General features: G+C 42.8%; 2 protein-coding genes across 7 annotated transcripts; one reads left to right on the top strand and one right to left on the bottom strand.

Annotated features, from left to right (window-relative positions):
* The first annotated feature begins 3,394 nt into the window (after positions 1–3,394).
* On the top strand, positions 3,395–20,454 carry tespa1 (thymocyte expressed, positive selection associated 1). Of its 5 annotated transcripts, none has more exons than XM_072715482.1 (13): positions 3,879–4,011; positions 4,398–4,658; positions 4,807–4,971; positions 5,363–5,405; positions 6,143–6,177; positions 8,555–8,611; positions 9,966–10,017; positions 11,888–11,944; positions 12,720–12,812; positions 13,335–13,546; positions 14,667–15,889; positions 18,453–18,537; positions 20,040–20,454. In XM_072715482.1, the coding sequence occupies exons 3-13, from the start codon at positions 4,833–4,835 to the stop codon at positions 20,204–20,206; spliced, it is 2,163 nt and encodes a 720-aa protein (XP_072571583.1). In that variant the 5' UTR covers positions 3,879–4,011; positions 4,398–4,658; positions 4,807–4,832; the 3' UTR covers positions 20,207–20,454. The 5 variants fall into 5 exon arrangements, with proteins under 5 accessions (XP_023651193.2, XP_072571582.1, XP_072571583.1 ...); XM_072715480.1 differs by having other exon boundaries at positions 8,549–8,611; XM_023795422.2 differs by having other exon boundaries at positions 3,902–4,011; positions 4,575–4,658; positions 8,549–8,611.
* On the bottom strand, positions 20,394–25,944 carry tarbp2 (TAR (HIV) RNA binding protein 2). Of its 2 annotated transcripts, none has more exons than XM_023795427.2 (7): positions 25,642–25,944; positions 24,940–25,287; positions 24,504–24,621; positions 24,152–24,269; positions 23,851–23,978; positions 22,947–23,139; positions 20,394–22,539 (listed from the first exon to the last, which is right to left on the bottom strand). In XM_023795427.2, the coding sequence occupies exons 1-7, from the start codon at positions 25,692–25,694 to the stop codon at positions 22,382–22,384; spliced, it is 1,116 nt and encodes a 371-aa protein (XP_023651195.1). In that variant the 5' UTR covers positions 25,695–25,944; the 3' UTR covers positions 20,394–22,381. The 2 variants fall into 2 exon arrangements, with proteins under 2 accessions (XP_023651195.1, XP_023651196.1); XM_023795428.2 differs by having other exon boundaries at positions 24,504–24,573; positions 25,642–25,941.

Genomic DNA, 25,944 nt, shown 5'->3' with positions numbered 1-25,944 from the left:
TGCCGTGAACGGGATCTTAATCGGCAACTTCTGATCACAGACACACAGCCCTAAATCTCTGAGCCATGTGCCACCCCATCAGACACAATGATTGTATGTATTTATTTATTAATTTAGGGAGATATACATTCTAGTGTTAAAGAGAATTATTTTTGTCATTCATGAATAAATCATATTTATTGCGTGGAAGCTTTTTTTTTTTTTTACTAATAAATTATAAGCACTTATTAGAATCACAGGGTGATTTCTGGTGAAGGGAATTGTCTACTTTTCAGGAAAGCGGTACTCAGCTTTCTTGCATATATATTATTTATTATAACCTAACCCTTACGCTATAACCCTTTAGAGTTCAGGCTAGGGTTAGGTTTCAGGCTAAGGTTAGGGTTACGGTTAGCAGTAGGGTTAGGACCCAAATGGCAACTCTAACCCTAGCTTGAACCATAATGCTAACCCTAAGCATAGCTTATAAAACCTTTCAACAGGAGGTGATAGTCAGCAGTGCTACTCATTGTGTCTCTTCTGATATATAATATACGGATTATGGTAGTGGGGCTTTTTTAATCTTAAGGGATTGTAATTTGTCATTTGAGTTGATTGAATAGAAAAATAGAAATATAATAGTGATACTTCATTCATCCCCTTGCGTAAATTGTTTTGGGGGTCACAGCACATGGTCAGCCAGCATGTAGCGCCCTGGGGGCTGGGGGTTAGGGCCTTCCTCAATAGACCAGCAGTGGAATGAATACATCAGTGTAAGACAGACAAGTTGCTTTGGATAAAAATGTAAGGTGTAATAATCTAGATGCAATGATTTTTCTGTGCATGTTAAACAATATACTACTAAATAAGTTTCAGTGTATTTACTAAGATTTGTAAAAAAAATTTTTTAAAAAATAGGGAAAAATTGGCCAGAACTGTTCACCTGGACTTTACACTGCCTTGGTCCCAGCTAATGTGTATCCGGCCTTACAGTCATGTGTGTGTCCCTGGTGGCTAACAAATACTGTACATGTGGAGGACTGAGTCATGACCTTATGTCATCACAGAAGCCCCCTAATGGATTACAAGGGCACATCAGCAGCCACTCTCCATATCATCATGTTCAGTGCTGTATCTAATCCACAGAAACCCACTTGGTTACCCTTTTCTACTCTTCTACTGAGTTGAGTTTTGGTCCTTTTTGAATAGGGCCCTATTGCTAATATTGTGTGTGTGTGTGTGTGTGTATTATGTTTTTATTACATTGTGGCGACTGAATGTCCCCCAAGATGTAATAAAAACCTGTTTTTTTGACAGTGTGGGGACCATTTCTCACGTCCACACACAGATTTGTAAATGCAATCAAAAAACTAAAAATGTTTTGTTCAGTTACTTATGATTACGGTTAGGGCTGGGTAGGGGTTAAGGTCATCATGTTGGGATTAGAGTTTTCCCCATAGAAATGAATGGAAAGTCCCCACAAAGATATAATTACAAACTTGTGTGTGTGTGTGTTTGTGCGTGCACACATGTGTGTGTGTGTGTCTGTATGGTGGGAGGGTTGTGTATGTATTACAGTCTGGTCACCAAATGTCCCCACAATGTGAATAAAACCTGTTGTTACTCAATTTTATAATAATCTGTGACTGCAATCAAAAAACTGAAAATGTCAAAAATCTTATTATGGTTAAGGTAGGGGATAAGGCCTGGGTAGGAGAATGCAAACATATTTGTGTGTGTGTGTGTGTGTATATATATATATATATTACTGCTGTCAAACGATTAAAATTTTTAATCAGATTAATCACAGGGTTGCTGTGGATTAATTTCGATTAATCACGATTAAATATCATTCATTTTTAATCTATATTAATCACATTTCATTTTGCATGAGCAAACAGACTCAAGAAAAAATTGAATATATGTGCACTTAACATGTTTATTGAACATCTTGAATACAAGTTGGATGCATTCCATCTGCCACAGAAGTGCAATACCATGGACCCATATCAAAAAGTAAGAAGTAGTGCTTAAACAGTATAAAACTACAACTTTCCCTTCTATTGATAAAGGGTGCAGCCATCTTGGATTCTGAACTCGGGATCCTCTGTTCTGTCCGAGATATTTCTTGGATCTCCGAGAAACGGGAGCGCGCATGTCGGCACTTCCGGCTTCAAAACTCCAGAATCCGACAGGCAAATGGAACGCACCAAATCTGCCCGAAATGGGTTGACAGAGGCATTTCAGGGATTTTGAGTCATTCTGCGCTGCAGATGGGTTAATTGCATAAAACTTTTTATCAGATTAATCATGATGATGGGTTAATCAGCACTAACTTGTTTATTTTGACAGCCCTAATATATATATATATATACACACACACACACACACGCACACACACACACACACACACACACACACACAGTAGCAGTCAACAGTTTGGACACAATTACCCACAGAAAGGTTTATTATCGCTATAGTCTACATTTGAGAATAATTACAAAGATATAAAAACTATAAAATAACATAAATGAAGTTATGCACTGACCAAAAAAAATCCATCCATCCATCTTCTGTAACTGCTTATCCTATTCATGGGGAGTCCAGAGCCTATAGGCACAAGGCAGGAAAGAACCCAGGGTGCAGGGCACGCTCACACACCAGCCACTCACACACCAGCCACTCACACACCAGTCACTCACACACCAGCCACTCACACACCAGTCACTCACACACCAGCCACTCACACACCAGCCACTCACACACCAGTCACTCACACACCAGCCACTCACACACCAGTCACTCACACACCAGCCACTCACACACCAGCCACTCACACACCAGTCACTCACACACCAGCCACTCACGCACCAGCCACTCACGCACCAGTCACTCACGCACCAGCCACTCACGCACCAGCCACTCACACACCAGCCACTCACACACCAGTCACTCACACACCAGCCACTCACACAAGCACACATCTGGCAACTCCAATTAGCCTTAGCATGTTCTTGGACTGTGGAGGGGAAAGCAGAGCACCCAGAGGGAACCCCCTGATGACACAGGGAGAACCTGCAAACTCCACTCGCGGAACCCTGGCAGAGACTTGAACCCAGGTCCCAGAGGTGCGAGTTGACAGTGCTAACCACTGACCAAAAAAAATATATATATATTGTATTTTTTTGGTTGGGGGGGAGCTCTGTGGGTTGAGACTCAGAAGGTTGCTCATTCAAATTCTGTGGTTGGCAGAGTGATTTTACTGAAATAAAAATGCAGTTGGAATATATTTACCCCGCTGGTAAACTTATTCTGAATACCTTGTCATAGGTTTCCCCTGTTTACTTGCGATGGGGATGCTTTGAAAGTAAATACTGACGTTGATGTATTGCAAAAGTCAATCATCAGCGGAAACAAATTTGAACAAAGCATGCCTACTGGGTTTTCCATGGGACGGTGGTCAAAAAGAAAGAAAAAAAACACGTTAGGCACACAGTTCTAATGAAGAGAAAGTAGGTAAAGCCGAATTAACTTTTAACCGTTATTGTGTAACTATTGCGTAAAATAAGTTTGCGATAACATTATGCTACCATACTTGACAACGCACACAGACAAGGATCTGCGGTGGATTAATAGCAATCTGGCTGATGTACTCAAGAATGAAGTATGATTCCTTAAGAATCTGAATAATTCGGCCCCGCTTTTACCTCCCTCTTTCTTTCTTTCTTTCTTTCTTTCTTTTCGACAGCACTTCCTTTACTGCCTTCCTTTCTTTAGCTAGCTCATTTTCGCGTCACAGCTCCGCCGCGCCAACTTCACCTTTTTGCGTCGGCGGAGCCGCAATGACAGTTCACTTGTTTTCCGGAAAGTTATTGTCGAGGAGCCAAGAAAAGCATATCGGATCACCGGTAATCGGGGGCTACAGAGGCATCTAGGCGGGGGGAATCCTCCGATACCGAGCTGTGTCCCCCGGAGGCGATGACCTAAATGGATCAATTACCGCACATGTAGCTGGACCCGCTAGATCTGCAGGTAAAGACAGCTACGAAAATCGATTTGCTCAAATAACGCTTAAGCCTCTTCAATCTCATCGAAACAATTTTATATTTTTGCAAAGATTTATAGTTCTCCTTAGGATTCAGTGCACCTTAAAAAAAACATAAAATTAGCCTTTTGTTGTTATATTACATTTTTATCTGTTTTGTGAATTATCTTTCAGTTGAGTATCCTATATAAATTTTACCGGTATTTTACTACTTACTCAACCGGTTTTTTTTTTGTTGTTGCAGTACCACTTTCATTAGATGATTTTATGTAACCTATTACGATATCATTGTAGTTGCACCTGTGTCTGTCTATATGTAGGCAAAAGCAGGAGCAACTTTAATACCTTTGTATTGTGTTCTTATGTTCTATAGGAGGTATGATATCATCTCTGGGCAAACATTTTCCTGCCGTTCAGGAAATAAGCTGGTGATGTGAATACTGTTCACATAGGCTACTTTGTATTCAGTTCATAGTCAAAGAGAATCCGAAAAAAATAAATTTTGGTAAAAAAAAGTACTTGGAAATAAAAGTACGGATTTTCAATATAGTGCCTGAGGTTTGCCAGCAGTACGAAAAACGGGCCAATTGGTTCGTGAAAGAAATACTAATTAAGTTGGTCGGCAGATGAAAAGGTAAATAGTCAAGTCAATGTTATTATATATACAGTATACTTTATCTATTATGTAATTATATATTATATTAATATACATATTAGATTTTGAATACATAGCACAGAAACTGCTTTACATCTGCGCTTAAGAGCAACCCTGTAACCCTCAGCTCCCGAGCGGCTCTCGGCCGCCGCGATGGAGACTCCGTCCCCTACCGATCGCCGCCAGCGCTGGGCGCGCACCAGCCGTCGCTGGCACACCCTGGAAGAGGCTGACCCCCAGAGCTCTCACACTCCCGTAGGAATATCTTCTGACAACTCTGCTCTCTCAGAAGGTGGCAGTTTTAATTGCACTTGAAAAAAAAATCAGAGTACTTTTTAAGGTTACAAAGTTTATGTGCGAATTCACTTGTTACTTCTATATATATATATTATGCGACAAGGAAAAATCATCCCTTCATCCGTCTTCTCACTGCTTATGCTAATCAGGTTAGCATGTGGGCCTGGAGCTTATCTTATAACGACAACAGGGATTTTCTTTAAAGCTAAATTGCACAAGTAGCTCCTAGTGATTTATGCTACATTTTTACAAGTATGCTATATTCAGATACTCACTAATAGGAACTGACTAACGAAAACAGGCATGAATGCAGTCAGAAAATGTGTGTTCATTCATGCAGAGGCTGCCTTCAAGCGTATGGTTTACATCTCTCTCTGTTTCCACAGGATGCTCGACAGGAAAGATTGAGAGCTGGCTGCAGGCCTGGGGGTAAGTTAGCGTGCGGTTTCTGCGTCAAACATGGCTAGATGGACCTGAGATATGAGAACCTAGCCTCTCTCAAATACACGTATTTCTGTTTACAGTGTCTGATCTTTGGTCTATTACGTGCCATTGTAAGTGACAATAGAAAGCAAACTGAATGTTGGAAAAGTGTGCACTTTCCGTTGCGATCTGAACGGAAGTGTTTTTGGAAGGGTAAAATAAAATGTGTCTGAATCACAACCTGATTCATTCTGGGAGAGAAATATTTTTTTTCTAGTAAATTAGTCAATAACTCATTAAATGAACTTAAACTATATTCTTCCAGTCTCTTGAATAATTTATAACTATAGATTTTCTTTTTTTTAGTGTACATTTTAAACCTGTTTTAAAAACAGGTTTTGTTTACTCACAAACAAATCCATAGAATCCACTCTCAATGGGCAATGTAGGGAAGCCAGTTTGCCTAATTGTATGTTTTTGAACTGCGAGAGGAACTTGGAGTACCTGGAGGAAGTCCAAGCAAAGGGGGTGGGACTCGAAACCATAACCCAGAAGAGAATTTATATGTATTTGATAAAACAATATTATTGTCTAATATTGTACTATGTCAATGACATATATGGCAGCATTAACCCAAGGCTGTGTGCAGTCTACCATTAATAATGGATCTCTGCAGTAATTAGCAGTTGAAACCAGGGATTTTTTAAACTCCCTTCTTTTGTGTGAATGTCTTTTTTCCTCAGACCTGAGGAGGGCACGGACATTCATCAGAGTTTTGGTAAGCATCTCCATCCACCATTTATGGGTTTGCCCACTTTTGTGGTCAGTATCATAGATTTTCCAAGGTCTTCCGAAAATGAGCAAAATGTTGCTGAACATTGCTTTACACTGCAATAGATTCTTCCACATTCTTCTTCTCTATGTTCTTGATGACTGATGTGGTTCTAGGTCACAGTTTAAACTGGACTCTGGAAAGTAGTAGTTGTACTATACAGTTGTTGCTAGCTGATATCGACAGCAGGGGAAAAACATGTAGCAATATACAATTTAACGGTACTCAAGTACTTAATCAGCGCATGTCTGGACTTATTTCTCTCAACCTTTTGGGCAAATGGGGTACAAAGTATTTTCCTTAATTTCTGAGCTTTGACAATCTTTTGCATCAATATGACAAGTATTCCGGCCTTCACATGAAGCCATAGAATTTCAGGCAAATATTTATGCTTCATTAAGCAACTATAGATAAAGGGTATGATTTACACGGTGGAGTATATCTATCCATTCGTAACTGCTTATTCAGTGCAAGGTCATTGTGAGCCTGGAACCCATTCTATGTGACACAACATGGAGACACCAGTCTGTCACAGGGCCTACACATGCTTTAAACCGTGGGAAGAAGTTGTGTTCCAGAAACACAGAGTGGGACTCAAACCTACAACCATAAAGGTGGGAGTCCACAGCCCAACTGACTGAAGTACCATACCTCCCATGAAATGATTTATATTGGGCTCTCTTAGGGCGCTTTTCCACCGCACAAAGTACGGTACTTTTGGTACGGTACTTTCGGTACTTTCGCTTTTCCATTGACTTCCGGTCGAGTACCAGTACCGAAATCTCGAGTACCGAAAGTGCCAAACCAGTTGGGGTACTTCTTTGGTACTTCGGTACTTTGGGGTGGGACTTGCAAACGTATTTGCTGTCGATTGGTTATGCAAATAGCCTGCCGCTGAAACACAAAATAAAACCGTAATCTTTTGAAATACACAGCGAAAAACAAAATAAAAAGCAGTAGAAACAAAAATATAAAAAAGTAAAATGGAAGGATGGACAAACGAGGAAACACAGGCTTTAATCGCCATATGGTCGGAGGAACAGATCCAGTGGGATTTGGATGGCACGACTCGAAATAAAAAAGTTTTTGCCGTTCCGAGCAGTTCAGTTTCCCTATGTTTCCCCTGTCGCGCGCTGATTTGTACACGGTTTCGCTGTTGTTTCCATGTCTTTTTACGAGGTAAACAAGCCATATATTAATTTTAAAACATCACATGCCTTTTGTATGTTTTTTGTTTTTACAGATAATGAATGAAATTACTTAATTCGCTGGATAGAGGTATTTCTTGATGAAAACGGTATAGTATTGCTTATAAGACTATATTATGCGTGACGATCTACTGTATTCACATGTAATAATGTACCTGAGTGATTTTCAGACATTTCACATACCTCTTTGCTTTAATATTAGGGGAAACATTACTTCCTGATAGACAGGAGAAATATAGGGAAACTGAATTGCCCGGAACACCATAATACCAAGCCGCTTGGAAGAAATGGGGCACACGCGAAACACCGAACAATGCCGCTTCAAAATCAAAAAACATAATTAAATAATTTGTTTGCTTTCAAAAGACTGAATTGCAGTAAGCTAATTCTTACTGCTTTGATCGGCTTAGCCAAAGTAAGTGTACCTACGTAAACGTAATTGATGGCAGCATGATTTGGATTTTACTGAATCTTATACTGTGATAGAAGCTGACATAACAATAAACCGCATTTTCCAGCCTCAGCTGTTAGATTTAATTTTGGGCTGTCAGTCAGGGGCGGTCACTGATGATGTCATTTGGCGCCGGTACCATTTTTTACGCCAGTGGAAAACCGACATGAAAGAAGTACCAAACTTTCGGCACTTTATGGAAGTACCGAAAGTACGGTACCTGGTGCGGTGGAAAAACGCCCTTACTACACTATTGTCTTCCAAAGGGAGTTTTTCAGCAGCATGGAATTTGCGTCAACTTGCAGTTCTGAATAGATGGTAATCTACAGGTGAATGCATTGGGTACAAAGTATCTGTGTTACTGTCAGCAAGCGTATTCTTCTGGTCAGATCTGAGCTCCTCACTTAGCGTGCCACCGTGGAAGGTTCCAGACTTACATTCCTTCGAAGGAGAATATCATGGTGTTTGCACTGATAAACATTCTGAAAGAACATACAGGGTGAAGATCTTCTCAGAATTCTGATAAGGGACCATCATTTTAGCTACAAGATAACAGCTACAAATATTTTTGTGCATGCTGTATGTCTTGAGTGTTCAGCATACGGTGGCTGATTGTTCTGCAAATCGTCCATTGACTGGGATTTCCTCCTCCTTGCTGTTGCAGAGCCTTTCCTGAAATCCGGGGCCAGTTTTGAAGATGATCTGAGTCTAGGAGCTGAAGGTGAGGGAGCGGCTCCAAGAGGCTTGTGACACCCACGGTGTTTTGGCCCATGGTGTGGTATGACAGGTTTACGAGTTCAAACCTTGTCGAAACAGCTTTGCACTTAAACCGTCATTTGAACGCACCCACATCATGACCCAGCGACAGAAATCGGGACGTGGGGTCATAGGGAAATGAGCTGCGGAGTCACATGCGTGGATTTGTGAATCGTTTCGTCTTCTTTCTTATCTGATATCCCCATTATTGTAATTATGCCTGCTTCCCTGTTGGGTTTACTGGAGCGTGCGTCTGTACATATCTGTCTGTGTGTGTTTGCGCACGTTTAGTATGTCTGTCCTTTACTGGTGCTTCAGTCACCTAGATTGTGACTGACCATTCAAACGTGAATCCATTTTAGTTATTGTTAAGGAGACAGAAATCTGTAAATATTACATACCACCAAGATTTCCCCTTTTAGTCGGACTGCTAATTGTTGCTGATATTGACTGCCTCCGTTCAAATACTCATATTCTATCCTTTGTTGTCATCTGGCTTTTTCTTTCTTTCTTTCTCTCTTTCCCTCCCCCTTTTCCTGTTTCTGTATATATGATGTAGTTATGTATAACAACACACCCATATTAAGCACCATGGGAGGACTGTTGTGGAAGGCACACTATACTAATGAACTGAATTGGGCTGATTATATTAATCTGCGATCTGTCACTCTCCTGAGTCATTGTCTGCCATTAAACGCTAATCGCCGGGCTATCCAATCGCAGCAGACCATAATACGAGCCACTTCTGCTCCTTGTGTGAATGTGTCGCCAAGGTCTGGTGACTCTCCCGAAAGCCCGGAGTGGCAGTGGCAGTGGCAGTGGCAGTGGAACGCAGTGACCAGGAGCCGCTGACTGCAAGCTGTAAACACAGGGTTCTTTGTCACGCTAAAACCACTGGCTTCCTCCTTTTTTTTCGCATCCCTTTTTACCTTTGCTTTTCTCCCAGGCTGATCACATGCACATCACAGTCCCTCTGGACCCGCCCTCTTAACCTTGTGGGGTCCTGCTCAGAATGTTCGCGAAGGATTTTTTTTTTAGCTCTTTTCAAGTTGCAAAATGAGACATTGAAAAGATATTATTAGAAGTGCTACTTATTTTACTTTACACAGGAAGTGCTAAATCACACGTAATTGCAGAGAAGGTCATGCTAGTTCACGTGAATGATTAATTAGTAATGAAGGATTTGACTAAAATAAATGTGTAAAAAGTTCAGTGAGTACTTGTAGGATTTTCACGATTGTACCTTGAGATGTAGTTCTAACCGGGGCTATTTTTTCTATTCCTTCTCTTATTCATTGCATTTGACTTCTATTTCTCAGCTTTGGCTTTCAGCACCCAAGCTGATGGACCAGAGATAAAGGAGGGTAGAGGGTAAGTTTTCGTTTTAGGCTTCCAGGCAATTTTGTTTTTAACAGGGTTTTTTTTTTTTTATCAGGAACTGTACAAGATGAGGCTTTGGTGAAGATGCTATTTCAGCTATGAAAATGCTCGGACAGTTTATCAGATATCATTTGAAATTACAGTGGTACCTCAGTTCTCGAACGCATTAGAACTCGAATTTCTTAAAAGTCGAACCAACCAGTTCGAAAAAAAAATTACCTAGAGCTCAATCTGAATCTCAGAAGTCAAACCGTGAACGCCGACCTAAGGTAACTTGTACGCGCGGGGAAATGAGTCAAGCCACACGTCTCTCAGCAGAAACAAAGGGTAACGCTTCAGTCTCAGCCTCGCACTCGCTGTGATAGCATCGTGCATGTTTACACTAGCTGAATACATATATTTAGACAGTAAAAATACATTTAGACAATGATAGACAGTAACAGTAATTATTATTATATAATAAAATACATTTAAAAATAAAGATTTCTTATTCATTATTTTAATATTAATAATAAACCATTAATACGTTTAATTATAATAATATTGTCGTGCCGAGTGGGGACGGAACGGAGACAAAGGCGCAGACGTCAGGGTATCGGGGAATACGGGGTTTAATTACAGGTAAGACAGGCAAAACGCAGATGGACAATACAATGACCGGACTGGGGAAACAAACTGAAACACGGACGAAATACAGAGGACTAATGACAACAATCAGAAACAGATGATCACATGGGGATCCCACACGGGGTTAACGAGGTGGCGTGGCACACGGAAAGAGCGGACGATCGGGGCAGGACACATTGTTTGGATACATTTATTTTCTTACTTTACAAATTACTGTTTTGATAAATGTGCTTAGTACAGTATATGCTCTTCTTGTTTTATCCGGTTCATTGTGTTTAAATGCTAAAAAAAAAATATTTAGGTGTAATTTTTTGGGGCCGGGAACCAATTAATTGGTTTTCCATTATTTCTTATGGGGAAAATTCGATCATAACCCGAACTTTTTAGGATTCAATTCGGAGTTCGGAACGGATTAAGTTGGAGTTCTGAGGTACCACTGTATTAGTATGTGGTGTAGCGTGTAATGTGGAAGGGAAATGCTCTTCTGCTATCTATAGCTGTGGATCAAGGTACACAATAAACATCTAGACTAACAGGTAAAGGTCTGGTGTTAAAAATCTTTCTTGACTATGTGCAACAGGGGCACTGAACGATCAGGAATTCCGGTGAACCTGTTGCACTTGGCCAATAAAGATCTTGAATCTAGCCTATAATATGTGGGTTAAAGGACAAATTGGACCTGCAACAGGACAGGAATTTAACAGAAGAGCAGTGATTTAATCATAGCCTTGTATCACATAGTAATCACACAGACAACAGGGTAAGTATTGTGCTGGAACATTGTAACTGACAAAGCGAAAACAGGGGTATGGTAATAATAATAATAATAATAAATTTAATTTGTAATGCACATTACATTTTACAGAGAAAATCTCAAAGTGCATACAGGCAATGAGAGAACATTACATTAAAAACAGCATTAAAAAGAGGAATAAAACATTTTGGTGTGAGTTTGAGACTGTATATATTGAAATAAATTCTGCATTGAGCATCACTTAAGCGCTGATGACCAGAGGTGGACATTTTAGGTCCAGAACGTAAAAATCCAAAGCAGGATTTTGTTTCAACCAACCAGCTTAGCATAAAGAGTCACAGTCACAGAGTACTCAACTGGTTGGTTGAAACAAAATCCTGGATTGGATTTTTACTTTCTGGACCTGAAATGTCCGCCTCTGCTGATGACCTGGCTGTGTCAGGTGACTGCAGCTCACCTGCCCGTGTTCCCATTCTGCAGGGGCTGTCCGCTGCTGTTGCCCCCACCTAGGCCACGCAGCAAGGGGCAGGCCACCAGGTGAGCAACCACCAGCCCCTGGACTGACATGAAGACAAAGCGTTAGCTGTTCCTATCAGGCCCGTAGACAGAAATAAATTTTAGGTGGTGGTACATTTTGAGGGGGGTTCGTAATCGATATTTTTCTACCGGGATGGTGAACAGAGCCACTTTTTGAAGAAGTGGAGAAATGCTCAGTGGGGGGAGGGGGAGAAAATAGGCTTTTGTGGAGTGGTGAGAGAACAGGTGTTATAAAAAGAGAAAAATGAAAAGAAGAGGCAGCAGTTTTTCTGCTGGGTTGCCAGGGCATATCCACTCACCTCAGAACGGCTGAAAATGACTTAATTCTTGACCTCACTTGGTTACCGTGTACTTTTTGCTGACCACACTTTGTGGGCAGGTGGAGTTTCGCACTCCTTCAGTTCTGTGCTGGTGTGTCCCACTATAAGGAATATATCACATACTAACATGAGCAATCAAACACCTGCTAATTTTAAAAAGTGCCAAAAAGCGTATGTGGTTTACCTAACATTGTACTACTGTAATCTCCAAAGTTTATATAGCAAACTTTATTCTCTGTCTCTGTATTATGGTTATTCTGATATTTTAATTAATCAATTTTTTTGGCAGGGTTATTACTAGAGCAGCTTAATCAGCTTAATTTGGCTTCAGTGCGTCATCTTTTTACTCTTGTGTCACTTGGGCATAACCCAGATGGAACAGGAGCTTTGTGTCTCAGCATCCGTGATGTGGACACGCTGCCTCATTTTCTCACCCTGCCTGTGTTTACATACAGCACTCCCAATGAGAAACTGGCCCCACCGCTCTCCCACCTGGGCCACAGCACCACCTCCAGCGCCCTCTCGTCTTCCAGCAGGACCGCCTCCAGGTGAGGGGCGGGGGGGGGGGGCGGACCTCCACCTATGCATTCCATCTTGCACTAACGGCCCGGGCTCAAAACGTGAAGACCTCTTTCAATTTTTCTGGCTAATTGAAGAGCAAATTTCCAAAATTTACTCGGACCATGTGATACGTTCTCAAGAAAATTTCTGCGCACATTCGGGAAATTTAATGAAAGTTCTTCATTGGATTACACGAGGACTGAGTGCGTTTTGGTTCCAAATACTGCAACATATGCTGTGGAAGCCCGACTTTAGGTCATTGGTGGTCTCACCTCAAAAACAAACAAAAAATGGACTGAGTAAATTTTGGAAACTTGCTCTTCAGTTATGAATCTGCCTTATATGACAGACAGTGGCTAGTGGCTTCGGCTAGTATTTTAATATTGATTAACATTATTATCCAAGTTCCCCAGTGAACCTTCTGAGAGCCAATCACAAGTCATTAGTTTCAGTCCCTTAAACACCACACCCACTATCCCTTCCTGACCGACCCCCCCCCCCCCCCCCAGCGTGCAGGACCTGCTGCAGCTCTATGCCGAGGATGCGGAGGACACGTTATACCAGCTGGGCTTCGGCGGCTGCGACGAGCCGCAGGTCACGGCCCGCATCCCAGCCCGTTTCTTCAGCTTCCCTTCCCAGCTGCACGGCATTAATTTTCGAGTCTTCCTGGAATCACAGCTGGCCCGCCTGCATCAGGAAGACCCGAGCCTCTCGCTGGCCAGTAAGCCTACCCAACTATTCTCTTCACTACCTTCATCACCTTCATTATCGAGCTGACTATCATCATTCTTTAGTCGTCTGACCAGTGTATCTGGTTTGAGTACAGAGTTTAGCACCAGAAAATGTCACTGCCCACAGATGGGGGTAAAGTTTGGCACTTTGATAGAGATCCTCTTCCGCCTAATTGTTCCCTCACCTCAGATGTTTTTACACCAATGATTTTTAAATGTGTTCGTGATGTTTTAATTGTACCATGTCTACCAGGAACAGACGGCACATTGGCTTAGTGGGTAGTGCAGTAGCCTCATGATTCCAGGCAGGCCTGGGTTGGCTATCTGGCATATCATGCATTTTCCTATAGGCCCATGGGTTTGCAGGCCACAAAAATTATCGTGCAGGACCCCAAAGTCCAGGGCTGATTTGGGTGACTGGATGGGGTTTGATGATGATCAAACCCCACACAATAGTCCCCAAAAAGCAAAGGATGTGATTTGTCCTCAGTTTGTGGAAAGTGTACACCATGTGCCCTTCAGCTTCAGTCTTGCCTCTAGGGTTGTGGATTTGAATCCCACCTCGAGATCTGCTTGTGTGGAGCTCATGTTGGTCAGGTTTGCTGCTTTCTTCCACCAGGCCAATAACATGAAGTTATGCGAATTGGTCTCCGGCCTGGTTCTGTGTGTGTGAAGTTTGCATGTTCTGTCCGTGTCATCATGGGGCTTCTTCCGGTTTCCCCCCACAGTCCAAAAACATGCTAAAGTGAATTAGAGATGCCAGATTGCCGATAGGTGTGAAAGTGTGGGAATGGTGTGTGTGCCCTACAATGGGTTGGCAGGTTGGCAGGTTGGCTAGGTTGTACCTTCCCTGCATAGAACATGCAGGTACAAGAAATGGATAGTATAATGCAGGCCCATAGCCAGAAATTTTGGTGGGGTCCCACTTGGTAGATTCCATTGACTGGGGGCTGGGGACCCCATAAGTAGATTTTGCTGACAAGGTGGCAAGAGAAAATCTTGTTAGGGAAGTGGTTATGTAATTTGGATGTCTATTTGAATCATCTAAAGCTTAAGGACACAATATAGAACTTAATGGAACCGAGTGTCACATGTCTGTCTCCTGTGCAGGCCGCTTCCGGCAGGTGGAGGTGTTGGCGGCAACAGCCAACGCCTTCTACTCGCTGTATTCACACGTGTCGCGGACTCCACTCCAGAAGCTGGCGCCGCCCGACATGAGCTTCGCCCAGTCTCCAGCGGAGACCAGGATGGCGCCGCGCTTCTTCAGCAGCGCCCGCAGCGAGCCGAAGTCTCCAGTCGAGCGCCTCAAGGACACTGTATCCAAAATGTGCCTGTATACAGGCTCCTCCCTCCGGTCTCCAGAGGCCACCTCCGTCTGCAAGCGTCCCAGTCTGCCGGATGTCATAGAAGCTGTCCTGGAGAGGGTCAAGGGTGGTGATACTGTAGCTGAACAGGCTGAGGAAAGCATGTTGGGTGGGGATGTGAACAAAGACAACAGAATGGAGAACCAGAGGGATTCTGGGAAAGAGAGGGAAGAGCAAAAGACAAAAGCAGAGAGACATAACTTGGACTGTAGGGATCCCAGGGGCAGAACTGCCAAGGGGGGAGCAAACAAAGCTGAAACACTGAGCATTTCTCCACTCCTTCAAAAAGAAGACTCCAAAACAAATCAGTGCACCTCCAGTCATCTTAGCAAGGGGTTTCAACTAACTAGCAACCCCTACTTTAACCCAGATAAACCCTCAAGTACCACTGATGATGCTCAAACCCCACCCAGGAGTCCCCCAAAAAGCCTTTGTCTAGGAGCAAAATTCTCAAAGGATATCATTTGTCCTCAGATCATGGAGAGAGTACACCAGGTGCCCTTCAGCTGCCTTCAAAGGAATGATGAGCCAGCTTCTTCCATCATGGTTCATCCTGATGGGAATCCCAGAATGGATGAGTCTGATTTAACCACAGAGGGCCAAGCTGTGCTTGGAGAAGAGATGATCCACACAGACACGAACACTGAAGTTCTTCTGCTTGAATCCAGGGCACTGGACAATGAGAGGTACATGGGAGATGTTCATCTGGACAATGCAGAACATTTGGAATCCATGCCTTCCGCCCATTCTGACCCTGCTAAGCAGAGTTCCCCATGCCGCATCACTGTGACTGGGTGGGAGGGAGACACCCCAGCTACAACAAAAGGGTCTGCAACTATTAGCGATGTCCAGGAAACCCCTGATCCCGAGTCACTAGGCAGCCGGAACTTCCTGAATCCCGTTGAGCTGTGTACTCTTGGACAGACTCCCCACAGTCTCCAACAGGCCAACTCCTTTGAGCTGGAAGAGGTAGGTATCCTCCAATGGTTCTCAGTCATATCTGGATGCCCAGAGTGGGTGCAACTTGTGAAACTCTAAGGGCCAGATTTACGAACGGTTTGTGCCAGCGCAAAGACTCTTTTGGCATTACAATAGTAATGTTGGGATTTACTAAAGACGCGCAGTGAAAAATGAACAGTGAAAAAGCGTTGATGAAGTTAATTTTGCGACTGGCCATATTGTATATACATTTATAGGGGTTTCCTTTCAAGGCGCAAAATATGGGGGAGGAGAGTATTTAAATAAATCAGGCAACGTAATTTACTAACGTTTGCAATTTACTGCAAATTGCACAATTAAGTAATGCCAAAAAAAGGATGTCTAATTTTGGGCTTCTCACAGCTGCCATAGTTGCTACTAGGAGGAGGCGTTGAATGTACAGGAGTGTAAACCTATGCTTAGTGCGGGGCGGTATGACCATGAATTTTTATCACGGTATTTTTTAAGATTGTAGTGGTTTCACAGTACAGTTCGTTGTCGACTTATGACTAATCGACTTTTCGACTGTTCCGAGACCGCAAATATGTGGCCAGGACTGCGCCATGTCTGGCAGTGAGAGTGTACAACCGTTTCCACACCAACTGCTTCCAGCAATCAACTAAGAAAATAGTGATAAGACGGTTAAAAATCACCAAACAATATGACTTAAAGATGATATGATTGTATTATACAGTATACTATACATATGATCAGGGGTACACATAACTGGTACACAAGTACACATTCGCACTGTTATAAGAGGAAATTACCTTGTATTGTAACCTTTATCTGGCTAATTTGTACTTCTTTCACAGTTTAAAGGCTAAAATGTACAGTGATTTCTTGTCATAACAGCACTAACGCATATAAAACTACGCATTTGTGCTGCTACAAGAAATTGCCACAAATATTGCTTTATACACCGAATGTGTACCAGTTATGTGCACCCCTGCATATGATAATTACAGACGCTCCTCTGCTTACGAACTTTCAACTTCCGAACTTTCAGACATATGAACGAAGAGGACTGTAAGTCCAAATTGTGTTCTTTGGTCTCCCATTTCCTGTCCGCAACATCAAATTTTTTTCTGCACGCCAGTTCTGCCTAGTACGACTTCTGGCCGATACTCCCGCCGCACAGCAGCATAGCCTGCATACTCCCAGCATCCAACTTCTTTGTACTTGCGTATACCCTTAAAATGATGTTGAATAACGACTTACGATCATTTCAAGTTACGAACGGCCATTAATGTGTAAGTAGAGGAGCGTCTGTATTGCATATAAAATAAAGGGCTGACATAACCAAATCGACTTATGACCCGGCAGTCGGAACCGATTGCAGTCATAAGTCGACAATGACCTGTATATCACGGTATTTTTTTCAGGTTCACCCTTACTGTGGCAGCAAGTGTTTACGTCAATAAAATATGTCTACAGATGTTTTAAGAAATGTTTTTATTAATTATAAAAATTCATTCACAGTTTGATAGTATAACTGACAAGTTTTATTAGATTATTAATGCAGCCTATATTCTGCTCCATAATGACAAGTTTTATTGATTATAATCATGTACTTAGCTGGATCAGAATTGTTTCATTGGCGCGTTTTATTAGATTAATAATTATTATTAATTAGATTTAGCCTGGCAACAACATGTTTGTTTGACCGGCATGGTTTTAATTATTATTACCGTGATAAATGAATAATATTAGGGATCTCGCTTTTCCGATATGCATTTAACTGCAGACTCAATTTTATTACACATAATCAAAATTTTGGCACAGACTGAAGCAGTAGCTGTAAATCCTATAATGCTGAGCAGTAATATATGTGGAATTGCTTTGTTATAAAGCTACAACTGTTAGTAAGAAGGGTGCACACAGTGAGCAGGGGACCCCTCTGAATACAGCGAACATTATTATATAATTTGCTGCTTATTTGAGTGTTACAGCTGTTGTTTCAACTATCCAATGGTATGGCAGTATTTGGAAAATTAAAACTGGTATATCGGATGAACCAGTATACCGCCCAGCACTGCCTATGCTTATATTATGTTTGTCATTGTCTGTGTTGTTAGTAGATTTTAAGCACCTTCATCAGGTGTGTTTGTCTGCCATGCTACGCTAATTTGTGCTCCCTTTGGTAGCTTGAGTGGGTCATTATTTTAATGAACAGACTGCGTCTGTGTTCATAAATTTGTAATTTTTTTGTAGATCACCCACAGAACTGGCCGCTGCCATTTTGTTTGCTTCCACATGCTAATTTTCTCTGCTTAGTAAATCTGGCCCTGAAGGTCTTTCCATCCATGATAAAAAGGAAGACTAAATTAGCCTAGTATGCTAAATATTTCAATGGAACATGTAAGTGACTGAAGTTTTGCACACGTGTAACCTTCTAGAAACAAGGTTAAGAATTGCTTTCTGCATCACATTTTTGATCAGCGTATCATGCATTATTCTAATACTTTTACCCTGATTTTTCTTAATATAAATGTCAAGTTGGTTAATGATTTTATTGTGACTAAGGATCACCTGTTTTTTGATATCTTGACAGGTGTGCAGTGCAGGGGAAGATGATCCTACACAATCAGACTCCAGACGTTCATCATCTCTTCTGTCAGCTATTAATCAACGTAGAGGTTAGTCAAAAGAATGACATAATTACCCAGTATAGGGTAACTAAGTCTACAGGGTACTACCAAAATAAATTAAACAACTTAAAGTGTCTCAGTAGGCTTATTGGCTACCATGAGCTTCATTGTCCGTTGGTAGATTCTAGTTGTCTGTTATTGAGGAATGCAACCTCATTCTTCCATGAGGTGTTTAATTAATAAATTGGCACTTTCTTGATATTCATGCCAATGCTATCTTTAAGCACTGCTTCATAATCTCCCATAAGGGTGCCGTTGGTTAAAATGTGGTTACGATTAGGATGCCACTACCACCAGGAATGAACTAGTTCACCGTTATATGAAAGTGATCACATATAGCTTTCTATTCATTGGCATTTGTGTTACCCTCTTAAGGGTTGAGGGACCATAACCATGACAAAAAAAATAAACCCTGCGTGATAACTGAGCAACTGGAAACCTTCTCCGTGGGAAATAAGTCAAAGTGGTTTATTTGTGCACTTTATACACTCATTCACTTGTTATAAACAGTTGAGGGTGACTCGTTGAGATGTCACTCCTCCCTACTGCTCAGAGATCTACTGCCTGTATCAGTTTCACTGATGGTGTTTTTGACCATACACTGTGTGAAGTGTGAAGTTCTCAAAGGACGGTGCTTCATGAAGCTGCCTGCTCAGGCACATGATGTTTCGATTGTCCATGTGCCTCACCTCCCACTACCAGCCAATATGCAGAACGCACAGTGAGGTGTTAAATGCTTTTATATACAGTAGGCCTTAGCTAATGATATCTTTTCCTCGACTTGCCCCAACAGTCAATCCTTTCTCCAAGTCACTGATATCTCTTTTTATGGTCATGGGGTTCAGAATAATGGGCTGCATCTAATGGACGCTAGGCATGATGGGACATAAAACGCTTTAGGACCCACACCTATGTGGATGCTATTGCTATTTGTATTTATAACAACATAAATTTACAAACGAGAAGAAGCCATTTGGGCAATGATCAATCTATTTGTATTTCCTCATGGGTCATTTCCCTCGTTTTCATGGTTACCTGTATGTTTATGTTAATAATTAGACTTTGTTGAGGAAGTCCACTCTTAGGTAAACATTCTGTACAGAAAAGGCAGCTATGAAAGACGGTGGATATACTCCTTTGCAAACAGGAAGTAAATCCATTTAGAAAATTTACTCCAGTTATCTCTCTGCTTTTTCTTAATAACATCAAGCAAGAGTACCAGAAAATGCTGTGTTTGCGGCTTTGAGTATGCTGGGGAAGAGGAAATTTTGACAAATATCAAATGTGACACGGCCAATTTCCCAGCATAAAAATACATTTGCTGTGAAGCACTCACACAGGAAGTGAGTGGAAAAAAAACTCAGCGCTTGAAATTTGTTTTGGGCCTCTTGTTTGTAACTGGCTTCATTTCAGCTTTTTTTTTTCTTTTTCACTGTACACGCCTTAGTTACTCATTCATTCATTCATTCATTCATTCTACTGGTGTACAGACTTCCTCTTGCGTGGGGACAGCCTGCAGTCGGACAGCAGTGGCTACGTGGAAGAGGACCATCCTTTTCCCAGCAGCCCCGAGCACGACGGAAGCTGCAGCCAGTTGACCCCACAGTTGCCCCCACAGTTGCCCCGCTCTCCCTTAGCTGGGAAGGACCAAGAATGAAATGGCGGTATCGCCCAGACTTTCCGCCTTTGCTTAAGTGAAGGCATTTCTCTACATCCGCCTTTGTAGTACTTAAGACGTCTTGCTCTTTAGACGTGTATAAATCGTCAGTCCTGGATATCGTTTTTTTTTTGGCATCAACATAAAATCTTGGCACATGATTCGAACTGGAAAGAGAACTATGACATTTTTCTTTTAACATTACAGCGAACGCTGCTTTTATTTATTAAAATTATTTATAAATACAATCGCCTTGTTATCTTAATCTTTAACAAAGCCTGTCAGTCTTGGGGGGAGACAAGAATAAGCAGAACGGGTTTGAGGAAACATTGTGAAGGTGTGAAACACGATAAGCCCAGTAACATCGTAAGAGCACATTTCTGGACAGATGTTTAATCTCCAGAGAAGCTCAGGGCTTCTTCACATTTGGAGCTCTTACAGTGAATACTAACATTGTCAAACAACATTTTAAGGTCTGCTCTAAAGTTAAGAACCACTGCTGAATTGACATTTATGGGGAGGGGTATCAAAGGTAATTTACCGACAAATTGCACCCTTCAATTAAAAACCTGACAATGTTGCATTACGATTGTCCTCAGTGGAGCCTCACGTTTTCAGGCCAGCACACAACACTAAAGAGGTAGATCAAAGAGTAAAAGACTAGAATACCTAATCCAACATTTGGCAATGAGGAAAGATCTGGAACGCAGAAGTACTATTTACACAAACCAGTCAATGAACAATTAGAAAAGTGAATACTATTCTTAACGGATCCATTTTCAATAAGCTGATCAATCCATGTAAAGTCCATATTCCATGTAAGCCTAGCACTCATTTTACTATTAACATACATTATTAAAATCAACTGCATAAAACACAAAACATAATTGAGGCTTCCATTTCTGTGCTGTAAATTTTTGTGGCACATTCCTACTTGAAATTGAAAGTATCACTCAAGGTGACATGCCATAGCTCATACAAACATCTTCCTCATGCTCAAATTGAGCTTACTTGAGAGTCCCAGACTAGTTCAGGCATGAGGTATAGATTTAGTAAATGAGTTGTTCAGTGATTCGCATTGAGGTTGATATTAACTTATGTCATTCTAGAATCTCCTCAGCAGAAGCTCAATTAGGTTGCAGTTCTAAGCGTCTTTTGTTGCAGTCAGGCAATGGCATGGGCGATGGGTTGCAAAGCCACTCACAGAGAAACAGTGACATCTTGTGGCCAATAACGGGTAACGACGGGTAACATTTCTCTTCGTTGCATATCAAGTAACGTTTCTGGATGTGTAAACACTACTTTAAAAACCTTTAAGAGCTGAAAGCTACCCACCATCTGCATTATGCCAGACACAAAATAAGTTTATTTGAAAATCATTTAAAAACAGAATTTCAAGAGTTAAATTAATGAGGTATAAATAAAACTTTGCCATCTATTGATTTTCCTGTTAAACTGTAGGTTAAACCTTAAAAATGGTGGGCAGATGCATCTCTTATCTAATAAGTTCAAGTGCTCACCTGCTCACCCATTTCCGCAGAGGGATGACAGCCACGTAAAACACTGCCATCACACAAGAGGCCAAAATGCATCAATGTGCCGTGTCTTTTAAATCCCAGACTACCTACAATAACCTTTGAAACCTCCTGTTTTAGTTTTGACATTTAAAATAGTTTTGCTGGAAGAATAAAAATGACAAAAAATGATCGATATTGTTTCCATGAAAAGTTAAAAAAAAAAAAACTGACCTAAGATGCCCAATGTGGAAAAGGGGTAGAACCATTCTTAAATGGAGAGCATGTACATCTTTAGCAGTCCATGACTCCAAGACACTGTACCATCCCTGAATCCTTCACCGTTATCTATGGAAACAGAAGGATGAAATCCCCAGCTCAGAAACAATGAAGATGTTAATGGGAATCGTTTTGGTGGGCATCAAGAATTCAAGCTCAATTTCCAGTTTCAGTTACCCACTAATTTTTTGACTGTGACCCTAACCCTTCTCTTCAGAGTCCCCAAGACGCAGTACCCAGGGTGGAGGGGAGGGGAAATCATATCCGCCATGGCAACATGTGCTTCTGAAAACCCAGCCCGGGCATGCTGGAACGATGGAAGGATGGCACAGACGTCTAGGTCGCAGAGGGCGGTGCTTGGGTGGGAGGGGCTGGTGGACGATCACTTGGCGCCAGCCATGATCTTGAGGTACTGCAGCGCATTGCGGGCAGCACTGGCACGGGCGGCATCCTGGCTGGGCGCGAATCCGTGGCACACTGTGACGGGTTGGGTAGACAGTTCCACCAGGCACTGGTACAGGCCGCTCAGACTGCGCTCCTCTGAGAGCCGAAAGAAAACAACCTCAAACAGCTACATGGATGAATAAAGTGCTCTTTCAACACCAATATATAAAGGGGGGGGGGCACATTTACTGCTAAAGGCTGGGGTGTGGATGTGGTGACACACAAGCTATACTTACTGACAGCAAAGTGCCACAGTTTAAAGCAAGTCTCAGGGTATTTTTAGAAACGGCAAGAGGCAATTACGGTACGAGTGGCAGATTTAAGGCCTGCGCTAGCTTCCGAAGTCAGAAGCTGAAGAACCTCCTTCAGTTAGAAGCATTAAGGGTGAAACCAGACCGAAAATCACCCAGACGTCACGGCTGCCCGCTTTATTCCCCCATATCGCAGCAAAGAGGAGACGCATGAGCAAAGCTGTTAAATGGCATGCAGATGCCAGAGCTCACCCAGGTCCAGGTAGCTGATGTCGAAGCGCTGCTCTTCGGACAGGTCCTGCAGCAGGGCGCAGAAGTTAGAGTCGGGCTCCCCCAGAGGCTGGCTGCGCAGCTGCAGGATCTTCTCCCCCGCTGAGTTCCTCAGGGAGTCCCATGTGCAGCCAAAATTTTTGCCTTTGCCTCCATCGAGCCGGCTGCTCATGTGCTGCGTGGGGAGAGATGGGAGCCATAAAGGAGAGCCATGGTCATCCCTCAGAGCCAGAGGAGCGCCGGGGGCATCCCTCTGGGAGCCATAGAGGAGCGCCGGGGGCATCCCTCTGGGAGCCATAGAGGAGCGCCGGGGGCATCCCCACAGAGGAGTGCCATAGGCATCCCTTTCATTGCTAGGCATTCAGCCAGACCTGACATGTTCAGTCTAAACCAGTGTTTCTCAACCCAGTCCCCCAAAGAACCCCAGCAGTCCACATTTTTGCTCCCTCCCAACTTTCAATAATACCTGTACCAGGTATTCGGAGTTCTTGATTGGCTGGCAATTTGGATGGAGCAAAAATGTGGACTGTCTGAGATTCTCTTAGGATCGAGTAGAGAAGTGACTTGTTGTTTTTGCCAATTAACAGTTTTGCTGGAGTAATTCAGGCAAAATACTGCACCCTTAACCTCTATGCTAACCTGCTACCCCAGTTAACTTCAAAATCCAATAATACTAATAAGAACAATGTACTGCTGTTATAAAAGACATTTCTCATACTGCTTAATCACCACCAGCAATGTGTAGGACCTACCCGGGGGATGCAAGGTGCCCTGTTTGAATGAAAATCACCCAACAGACAGGAATTACTGTGCATTAAACTCTTACACCATGTTCCCTCTGACATCCAGCCCCCCCGTGCCAGCCCCCCCCCCCCGTGCCGCTAACCATGTTGAATGTGTCGTCCTCGGTCTCGGCCTCCTGGTTGCTCCGCAGCTCCATGGGCACATCGTGGATGCGGGAGAGCATCTTTGCCGCCGCATTGCGCTTGGCCAGCTTCTTGGACGTGCCGCTCCCTGGGAAAGCGGCAAGGCATGGGGAGGGGGGGGGGAGGAGGAGGAGGGGAGCCGAAGAGAAGAAGGGGTGGGGCGTGGTCCCTGAATCAGACGCAAGCTGAAATAATGACACAATTCGGCATTTAAATATCACGCCAAGGTGGGCAAAAGGGCCCAGAGCAGAGCTAACTCACCAATCTCAACGAATCTCTCCACTCGGCACGTCATGGTGAACTCCTTACGGTGAGCCGGGCCTGATTCCTGGGTCACGGTGTACTCCGGCAATCGCCAGCCCTTCTGTACCACCAGCTCCTGATAGTGTTGGTAAGGTGGAGGGGTACAGAAGCAAGCAATTTGGCCAGGGTGACCAGTTTTAATTACAAGGTGGTGACAAACACATGAAAGAATGATTAAAAAAAAAAAGAATGTAGAACAGACTACAGAATGTATAAACTAATATTTATGACAAACAAATGGGCACTTACGTCTATGTATTTAAATCAATAAATACACACAGAAACAGTACAGCGTCCCACTCAAGCTCACCTGTAGGGCACCTACTGGATTGCATTCTGCCTGCGGTGTGGAGCTGGACATTTTCAAGTCTGGCTGAGAGCTGAAGAGATCAGGTTTGCTAGTTACAGAGCAAGTTAAGTACGGAGTCCTGTAGTATCCAGGGGAGGAGTAAATACACACGACATACACAGACACCAAACCGGTAAGACATAAAACAACAAATGCATCCCACCACTGCTACCCTTCGACAGCCCAACATGAGATTAAAAGTGCCAAATTACAGTCAACAAAAATATTCCTGCTTTCTGTCTGGCCCACAGAGTAGTAGGCAAAGTGGTTAAAGATTCATTGAAGTCCTAATGGGAATCCCACTGTCATATAGTGGTGTATTTACCCTGAACTACTACTATAAATATCCACTATACAATAACAACAACAATTCAGAAGCTCCACAAACTCTGCTTACTTTACTCCATCCACGGGTGCCTTCACCCCCATTACATCATCTTCTCCTGCCCCAATGCAAACGCCGCTCCCTTCGGAACTACAAAGCTCTGCACCGATCCCGTCCATCCCTCCTTTAAGCATCTTGAGGGCAGCCTCGGCGGCCTTGTGCTTAGCAGCCTTCTTGCTGGGCCCCTGGCCGGTGCAGCTGATATCGCCCACAGACACGCGGAAAGTGAAGTTGGGCTGGTGGGCTTGACCCTCCGCCTTCAGCAGGTCATACACGGGGGTCTTGCCTATCCGCGTTCCATACTCCTGCAGCAAACTGATGGGCGTCTTCCCGGGGTTCACAGCCAGCATTTGCTCAATACTGTAACTCAAAGGAAACAAAGTTGGATGTCAATAAATTAATTAAATTAATAAATTACATTAATCAGCTGTCATTCGTAGCAATCTGACACGACAAATTGGTCGGCTTGGCTAGAAGAGCATAATCAGACGAATTGTGAGTACCGGATTAGTCAACGCGTTAGACATGGATGGATTATGTTACTTTATGGCCTGAATGATGTCCTTGTCAAATACCGTTAAAACATTATGCATCGAAGGCACCAAACGCATAACCCCAAACCGCTCTCTAAGTAAGCAGTAACCAAACAAAATATATAATTTTAAAAGCAAAAACATCACCCGTATGACCCCCGCATGTCGCATGTCTCCTTACCTGGAGCACCCAGAGTTTCTCTTGCAGCTGCCCAATGTTTTCTCGTCGTTCATTCCCTACTTACGAAACAAAAGCCAAACGTTTCCGGATTACAGACCCACATGTGACAAAGCAATCGGTTTCATCGGCGCTTCCCACAGCAACGCTGAGAGCGACATGAAGGACAAATTGCCCTATTTACATCGGCCGTTGCGGGGCATTTCTAACTGTATAATTGCAGGGAGGACATTATACTTGAAGTCCTTGCGGTTCCTGCACACGCAAAGGAACCGGCCGAACAAGCCGTGTTTTCATTGGTCAACG

Source organism: Paramormyrops kingsleyae, chromosome 8 (genome assembly GCF_048594095.1).
Source record: "Paramormyrops kingsleyae isolate MSU_618 chromosome 8, PKINGS_0.4, whole genome shotgun sequence".
NCBI classification, from domain to species: domain Eukaryota; kingdom Metazoa; phylum Chordata; class Actinopteri; order Osteoglossiformes; family Mormyridae; genus Paramormyrops; species Paramormyrops kingsleyae.
Note: the sequence above shows the minus strand (reverse complement) of the source record. Positions and strands in the feature narration are given on the sequence as shown.

Excerpts from the sequence above, each read along its gene's own strand:
- tespa1 (XM_023795425.2), top strand. The coding sequence starts at position 4,833 with ATGGAGACTCCGTCCCCTACCGATCGCCGCCAGCGCTGGGCGCGCACC. Across the intron at positions 10,018-11,887 it reads GAGATAAAGGAGGGTAGAGG|GGGCTGTCCGCTGCTGTTGC; the intron begins GTAAGTTTTCGT and ends CCCATTCTGCAG. Across the intron at positions 13,547-14,666 it reads CCCGAGCCTCTCGCTGGCCA|GCCGCTTCCGGCAGGTGGAG; the intron begins GTAAGCCTACCC and ends TCTCCTGTGCAG.
- tarbp2 (XM_023795427.2), bottom strand. The coding sequence starts at position 25,694 with ATGAACGACGAGAAAACATTGGGCAGCTGCAAGAGAAACTCTGGGTGC. Across the intron at positions 24,270-24,503 it reads ATCCAGTAGGTGCCCTACAG|GAGCTGGTGGTACAGAAGGG; the intron begins GTGAGCTTGAGT and ends CAACACTATCAG. Across the intron at positions 23,979-24,151 it reads GGAGAGATTCGTTGAGATTG|GGAGCGGCACGTCCAAGAAG; the intron begins GTGAGTTAGCTC and ends CCGCTTTCCCAG.